Genomic DNA, 8,791 nt, shown 5'->3' on the forward strand with positions numbered 1-8,791 from the left:
TGACAATTGCCATTTTGACTTGCTCCGCGACGCGTTGATGGCTCAGGTGGGACACTGTCTTACTAAAATGGCTCTAACTCTTCACTCGGGTGTCGGATTTGGGCGAATTTGGTATCGATGGAAAGCTTATTGAATTTTCCACATGACAAAAAGTGAAAATCTTGAAAATACTATATGTATAAAAGTGGATTCATCTTTGAAACATATCTTTGATATTTTTTTGGGACGAATTTAAGTTAGGTAGAAGTACAGGGTATTACAGGTATATGTGAAGTTGCGACCCTACAAACAATTGTCCCTCGATAATCACACCTTTCAAAAGCTAGTTGCTATGTTTTATGGACCATTTCAGATTATTAAGAAGATTGGACCTGTGGCTCATACACTTGCACTGCCTGCTCACTCTAAGATCCATCCAACCTTCGATATTTCCCAGCTCAAGAGGAAGTTTAGATCTCAGAAGGTGTTTCATACATTGCCTGAATATCACACAGATTATGGTCATGTCTTGCTCGCTCCAGAAGCCACTTTGGATAGGAGAATAGCACAAAAGAAGGGTAAGGCTATCACACAGGTTCTTGTCAAATAGTTCAACATCAGCTTTGATGATAGCACTTGGAAGATTTGCCAGAGTTTCAACTCAAATTTCCTTCTTTCCATCCCTGAGGACAAGGATGTTTTCATTGGGGGGGGGAGTATTTGCTATTATCCCAACTAAGTCCCAATTAGATAATTTAATTTCCTTAAATTCCTTTTACTTGTGTATCCATCAATACTGTTGCTTTTAAATCTTCAGCTGTTATGTAGTTAGTCACGTGACTGGCACATGCACCAATCCACTTATTAGTTGGTTCTCAAGTTAGTTATAACTAACTTAGCCCCCTTTGAGTCGGTTATCTAAGGAGTGGATGAATAGGTTGTAATTCATTCTTGGACATGAGAATCAATGGAATCTTCTTTCTTCTCTCTCTAATCAATTTCAGTTGATTAATTGTGAAATCTGTTGAAGAGCAATTTGATTAGTTGCTCTTTAGGATTTCCCTTTCTTCTTTAATTTTGAGCATATAACATCTGCCCAATAAGCATCCTTAACTGAAACCATTCACAACCTAATTCTGGCAAATTTATCATAAACTAGGCAATATACAGTTGCAGATAATGAATAATAGCAACACAAACTAATGCTGGAATTAAAAACCTTTGTGGACACTTTCTGAATACAACTATCTTCTTCCACAATAAAAAATTCACTTCAAATAAAACTTACAAAAACTGAAATTTTTAGATCAATTTCGAGTTATAGCAGCAACAGAATAAAATTTTCAGTTGTACAACTTATTAACTAGATCAATGTAGACAGAAAACAGAGACAAGACTATCAATTGTGAAATTCTCATTAATATTTAGGTTTTAGAACTATAATAACAAGAAGTTGACGGTCTGTATAATCAATCAAACTCTCATATAAACAAGAACTCAATCGAAATTTTGAATAATAAAATAGTTCATAATAGGAATAAAGACAGTTGCCTGGAGAGGGATTACTTACTAAAGAAATATTGAGATTCAAAATTTGAATGGAGTCATTTGATTATGCATTTCAATTCAAAACCTTCAATAATTTGCAGCTCATTGAATATACTTAAAAAGAATATTATAATTGAACAAAAGAGTAACAAACATTTAAAAAAAGGATAAATTAGTCATAAATTTTAATATTTTTAGTAAACATATAAATAGTTTGTATGCTCAAACTTATAAAACCAACTTATTTTAATAAGTATTTTTAAAAAAAATATTATTGCTAAGAAGCACTCTGTAAAAACACTTTAGAGTAACAATTAGAACCTGTTTGGCCATAGATAACCCAAGCAATTTTTGAAGAAAAATGGACAAAAAATATTTGATCATACAATTTGTCATTACTAAACACATATTTTTGACAAATAATTTAATTTTTCAAAAACTAAGCTAATTGTTGGCCATAGATTCCTAAATATTTTTAACAAGTTATTTTCTGATGAAATTTTGAGTGAAGTTTCATCATATATTTGGTCATAGTTTTTGAGAAAAATATTTGACTTTTTTAAGAAATGATTTATACATCGTAAGTTTTAAAAACTATTGAAATTATCCATAACTTGTATTATCAGTTTATAATGAACGTGTTCTATGATAAAAATTAAACTCATAAGCTTTGGTCTACTTATATACAATTTCACTCATCAGTGTAGGAAAAGTGGATACTCCTTTATGAGCTAGAAACTTCACCCAAAAATGACTTGTCAAAAATATTTAAAAATTTATGTCTAACAATAGCTTAGAATTTGAGCAAGCTTTTAAAAATACTTTGAAGTATATTTTTCTTAAAAGTAATTTTTTAAAAGTGTTTTTAGGGAAAAGTATCTTTTAGAGCTTTTGAAAAACTGTTTTTGCTACAAAAATATCATTTGTAGCTTTTGAAAAATTGTTTCTACTATTTTCCAAAACACAAATTTTTATTCAAAAATTTATTCAAACACCTTAATTTTTAAAATAATCACTTTTTAAAAAATAAAATTGACCAAATAGATTATAAAAGAATTGTTATAAGAAATTAAAATAAAAAAGGTTAGCTTATATCGTAAATCATAATTGAGGTCACTCCAAAATTATCTTTTATTAGACGTTGCAGTGTATGTAAATAAATATTCTTTTTACATCTTATGATTTGACAATGTTTGACCAGTTAGTCCTTGAGAGTGTTTTTATTGTGATTTTATAGAAAAATAATTATTTAAATATATTTGAATCGTCAAAATAGTTAAAGGGAATAATAAGTCAAGTTTTACTATAATTACTTAATGTTTGAATAACTTTCTTTTTCGAGTGGACAGGCTTCAACTATTTTCGCAACTCATCAATTAGTTGACCATCTACATATTTAGTTAATGGTCGTACAATAAATTTACCGAATTATCACTACAAACTCCAAAATATTATTATGACAAAGAATGAACCAAAATTCAGAACTTTGATTTAAATTTCTCTAAGTTCATCTCTCATGAGGAATTACTTTCTTATAACATTACCAATTTATGTTTCACGTTTTTCGTAATCTAAAAAAAAAAATTGAAAGATAATTTTGAAAATTTATGGCCAACTTTTTCTACTTCCGTTCAAATTTCACTTAAATCATTTTGTTTTGAAAATATTGAGAATCCATGGACAAACATGCGCTAAAAAAAATTAATATCTAAAGAAATATTCGTACGAAAGAGATGTGACAATAATTTTACCTCAAGATCGGAAGTAAATCGTATATCCTTCCTGCTTAATTGATACTATTGACTATTGAGCAATTGTGCATTCTATTTTATTTATGTGTAATATTAAAAAAAATTGTTTCATAAAATAGGATAGTTTTTAATTCAAAAAATAGTTTAGACATGGAAAAGGAAACTGGAATAAATTGATACCTTGCAGCTCTTTCCATGCCTCCCTAACTGAGAAAAATAAAAAGGAGATAAAATGAAGTGTCAATAGTATACTCTTTTCAGCTCTTCAAATTTATTTTTCTCTAAACTATACTCATGGGTAGATTCTTCATTCTTATATATATAATTTTATTAATTAACGTAAAATACATGTTTATATAATTTTATTAATTAACGTAAGATACACGTACAAAACATGTGCATTAAACTAGTGAGAAGAATATGGCATTGTGGTTACAAAAGTTATAAAGACTATTGACATCAATTTCTCTATTTTATTTCTTCTAATTATCATGTAATTTAATACTAAAATACACCAACACAATTCACCAAGGAGATCAATGTTATGGAGCCAAACCTAAAAGGAGTTCTCTCAAATTATCCTGTGTTTTTTTTAATACAATACACTCAAGACTCTCTATAGTCTATGACGTTACCTTGTTTTAACGGTATATTACTATAATGATGTAGTTTCTCTTGAAATTAATTTTTCATATTATATTTTATTTTTTTATTACAACATTCTTCCTATAACAATAATAACATTTATTATAATGGTATGCTCTTTGAAAAATTATCTCTCTATAACAGCATACTCAAATATTATGTAATAATATTTTGTAACATCAATTATGTTATTGCTTCGCGAGGAAAAAGTCTACTAATGTCTATCTTTATTATATTCATGCTCATTCTAATTTTGTATACTTTTGTTTATAACAGTTAAATTGTCACTATGAAAAGATTTTACCGTATATAAGACGTTGTAATGTGTAAATAAATATTTTCTTACATCTTATGATTTGACCATATTTAACCTGTTAGTCCTTTATATTTAAAGAGAAGGAACATTTTATAAGTATTGTATTATAACGTTATCAAATCATTTTTCATGTTGTTCATAATTAAAAAAAAAAGTGAAAGATGTTCTGAAAACTTATGGCCAAATAATTTTTTAACTTTAATTCAAATTTCACTCAACATCATTTTTTAAAAAAGAAAAAAATTAGAATCTATGAACAAACATAAGCTAAAAAAGTTAATATCTAAAGAATATTTGTATCGGAGAGGCGTGACCACAATTTTACCTCAAGATCGGGGATAAACCGTGTATCCTACCTGCTTAATTAAATGATGATATCATTGACTATTGAGCAAATGTGCTATCTGTTTTATTTATAAGGTAATATTAAAAAATTTTGTTTCACAAAATTAAAAAGATTATTTAGACATGGAAAAGGGAACTGGAATACGCATGGCAGCTCTTCCCATGTCCCCCCTAAATGAAAGGAAAAAAAAAAAAGATAAAATAAAGTGTGTTCAATTTATGTCAGAAAAGTTGAACAAAGCTTATACACATCCAGCCAATAATAACTGTGTCAATTCTGTGATTGAGAAAGGGAAAGCCCAACCTTTTGATTCATAAAACTGACACCAATAATAGCACATGAATGACCATTTTGCAATGCTAGTCAAGACCATTCCACAGATCCTTGACTACAAGGTACCTTTGACCAGTCCTTTTGCTATGTCCTACACATATTTTTAGTCAGTGTAGCCCAGTACTGCTCTATTTTTTTCCTTACATTTTCTGAATTCTCAAAGTAAATGCTCAATTAAATTGAAAATGCAGATATAGGAGAAAATAACACTACACAAAATGTGTACAAAAACAGTAAACACAGAAGCTATTGGGACAGTTTATCTTGACTGCTATTTTGTCACGTCTTGCCTTTACTGAGCCAATCTCTTTTTTGAATTAAGTCCCACAATTCATTAGGTATTGGCTATAGTTCACCAACATTTGGGCATTAGTAAGAATTAGGATGAGGAACTTATATGTAACAATAATTTTTGAATCATCTCTTGTTCATTGAAATGGTAATTTATGTATTCAGATGTAGAAATTAAATTAAAATGACGCAACAAGTGTACAAAAACCAGTTTTTTTTTTTGTGGGGGGTTGCTTTTATTACGAAATGAACCATTATCTCCTATATTTTTATTCCAATTTATTGATTGCTAACTCACATCCTTGCATGCTTCGAAATCAAATTTAAGCGGTATGCTTTAAATGAAAAATGTACAATTAAGTGTATTGCAAAAAGTTAATAGAATTTCAATTTTAACCAAGGAAAGAACACAAAGGAAATTACTCAAATTGCATTAAATGAATCTATAATGTTACAGTGGTACCATATGAGAGGAAATAGTATGAAACCACAACATAATTATACTATCAAGATTGAAAAAGATACATGATGATGATAATTCAAGTATCCATCAACAATGTACAAACAATTGGAAATTAATAGTACTCATGCCTCCAATAATTTTTTTAAAATTTTTTCACTAAATGAGTGAGAAGAAATCACATACTAACTCTATTTAGGACCAGTTGATTGGTTCTTGTTACCAGCCAAAGCAAGAATGGAATCAGCAAGTTTATTGATAGAATCAACAAGTCCATTAATGCCTTCCCTATTAATCTCAGCCTTTGACTCCTCAATTTGTAGCCTCCTTTGATGCAAACTTAAGAGTTCTCTGTGCCTTTTCTCTTCTCTTTCTTCACGAGACTGAATTGTTTCTGCTATAATGGCAGCACTCTTGGAGATGGCAGAGCCAACTTCTTGTGCTGATATGTTGTCTTTTGAGGTACCACTTGTTCCTTCACCTCCTCCACTCATTCTTCTTTTCTTTGCTGATGAGTCTGAACGCTCACTGCTGTGATCAGGATCTGAGCTACCACTCATCTCCACAAAAAATAAACAGATGGAGCATATCATAAATTAAAGGAAATTCCATTAATACTAAATAATCATGATAAAATTTCATACTATAACAAAGTTGTGTGAATGAAACAGTTCAAATTGTCAATGTCTTCCTAAATTATTGATGTGTTAGAGATTGAGGTAAATGCAAATAGAATACATCTCCTACAGGCATTAAAATACTATCCTCCCAATTCTCCTAGCTATAGTAAAAGGGAAACATACTTTAAAAAAAAAAAAAAAGTAAAAAAGAGGCATTCAAGAATGGTTTTATAGGTTTTTGCACTTGGTTATTAATAAGCATATTATTTCAAGAAACAAAAAAAAAAAGATTGTTTTTTCATGAAAATATGTTGCCAATGTAGGAAGAAAGAAAAAAAAAAAGGTCCAAATAATTGTGGAAAAACCTAGAAAGATATCTAGCAAATTAAATCAAGACAAAATGCAATATAAACAAGGCAAAATTAAAGGACTTTCTCTCTACCAATTATGTCAAGTATTAAACTTTATATCCTAATGAGGTTCTAAAAGCAAATAAGAGTGGACTATAAAATAGTACTAGCTACTAGTTAAATAGTGTTTTTTCTTTGAAAAATTTGGAGAATAAAGAGTACCTACTGTGGGGAAAGGAACATGAGTAGTGTAATCTGTTGGTGCTACTGTTGTTGTTGTTGGTAGTGGTGGAAATGGCAAAGATGTAATTTGAGGTTGAGTAGACTGTTGTTGCAATGTGGGAGGCAAAGAAGGCAACAACATTCTTTGACTTTTCTTGTCCACAACTTCAACTAATGCTTCATAAATCTGAGGCAACATATTAGTAGGCAAATTCTTTTCTTTCCTTTCATTCTTCTCAATGTTCCAATAAGATTTTACAACTTCTTCTCCACCAGCTTCAACAACTCTTCTTTCATATTCCCTTACTTTCTTGAAATCTCTCATGAGATTATCCCATTTGTCATTACACTGATTTTGACTCCTCAAACAACCATTTCTCCAACAATAGTCCTCTACCCATTTCCATCTTAGTTCTGTTGGTTTTCCCTCTTGCCTTCTCATTCTCCTTTCCTCATCCATTTTCTTTGCTTCTACTAGAACCATTGTTTCTTGTATTGTCCAGTTCCCTTTTCTATAGTCCCTAAACATGCTACTACTCCCACCTTGATCACCTAACAACCTATCCATGCAAAATAACAATAAAGATATCTAGCTACTTTACACAAAAACAAGAAAAGGCTTGTGTTACAAAGTTGAGGCAAAAAATGGGGCAAATTGTGTGATTTTGAAGCTAGAAAATGAAAACTTTATGGGAAATATATAATCCACTACATTGTATCTTTTAGCTAGCAGCTTCCCCTCAAAAACTTGAAAAGCTTAAAGTTCATATCAAAGACTGTGGAATCCACTATATACCCCAGAAAGTTGTACAAAATGAAGAGAAAAAAAGGTGATAAGGAGAGGGTTTTAAGTTATGGATAAAAGAAGAAAGAGAGAGGAGTAGAAGAGAAATACTAATAATACTAGTAATAAGCAATGAAGAAATTAAAGAGAGTTCCATTATAAGAAAAGGCCAAATAGAAATCCAGTCAAACTGACACATCCATTACACCCAAAAAAATTCATGCAGCAAGAGAGGGGTTGTACTGTGCAGTGGGGTAATAGGGAGTGGGGGGTTCATTGTGGTTTGCTTGGGGGGTGGGGAGGGGAAGAGGATTATTTGATGAGCATACACACACAAGTGCTTAAGCCTAGTCAGGAAGTTAAACTATATAGTTAGTAAATTAGTATTTTGTATGTATATATATTAAAATTGACTCTAGCATTGACAAAGTCATCAACCATAATAACACCAATATTTTTTGCACCTTCTTAATCATTTGCACTGTTGTACTAGGAGTACCACTTAGTTTAATTCCATTTTGAATAAGTATTAATAAGTATTGAAATACTTGGAAAAATTTTATGTACCTAACCTAAAGACCCCATATATAGTACTACCTCCGTCTCATTTTATGTGTCGCCATTTGACTGGGCACGAAGTTTAAGAAATAAGTGAAGGTTCTGTAAAGTTTACAAAATTGTCCCTCTTAATGTTTACTTTTTAGTTGTCTTTTCTTAATAAGTGGAATCCACTAAGGATAAAATGGGAATGATCCCATTAAATAATTACCAAATAAGAAAAGATAAATTATTTTGGGGACAGACCTAAAAGGAAATGGTGACATATAAAATGGAACAGAAGGAGTATAAAATAAATGGAGTATCATTATGGAAGAAATTGAATGAATGAATGAACAATTTCAGTAAATTTAAATGGTGAAAAAACTTAAACATAAAGCAAACTTCCGAAAAGAAAGTTCACAAGTATATCAGTTTGTATTGATGGAAACATAATCTAGAGCTAACTGCTAGAGATATGATAATATAAGGATGTTTTTCTAGCAATTCTGTCTCTTTTCTTAATCTCTTGAGTTAAAATTTGCAATAAGGATACAAAGAATGCTCACTCAATAATTAATAGGATGCATAAAAATAATAGATACTATT

The 8,791-nt window shown here is 30.2% G+C and overlaps 1 protein-coding gene across 1 annotated transcript; it reads right to left on the reverse strand.

Annotated features, from left to right (window-relative positions):
* Positions 1-5,614: 5,614 nt before the first annotated feature.
* Positions 5,615-7,747, reverse strand: LOC107861105 (trihelix transcription factor ASR3). The gene is made up of 2 exons (XM_016706491.2): positions 6,866-7,747; positions 5,615-6,229 (listed from the first exon to the last, which is right to left on the reverse strand). The coding sequence occupies exons 1-2, from the start codon at positions 7,427-7,429 to the stop codon at positions 5,861-5,863; spliced, it is 933 nt and encodes a 310-aa protein (XP_016561977.2). The 5' UTR covers positions 7,430-7,747; the 3' UTR covers positions 5,615-5,860.
* Positions 7,748-8,791: the final 1,044 nt, after the last annotated feature.

The sequence above is a fragment of the Capsicum annuum genome, chromosome 2 (assembly GCF_002878395.1).
Source record: "Capsicum annuum cultivar UCD-10X-F1 chromosome 2, UCD10Xv1.1, whole genome shotgun sequence".
Classification (NCBI taxonomy): Eukaryota; Viridiplantae; Streptophyta; class Magnoliopsida; order Solanales; family Solanaceae; genus Capsicum; species Capsicum annuum.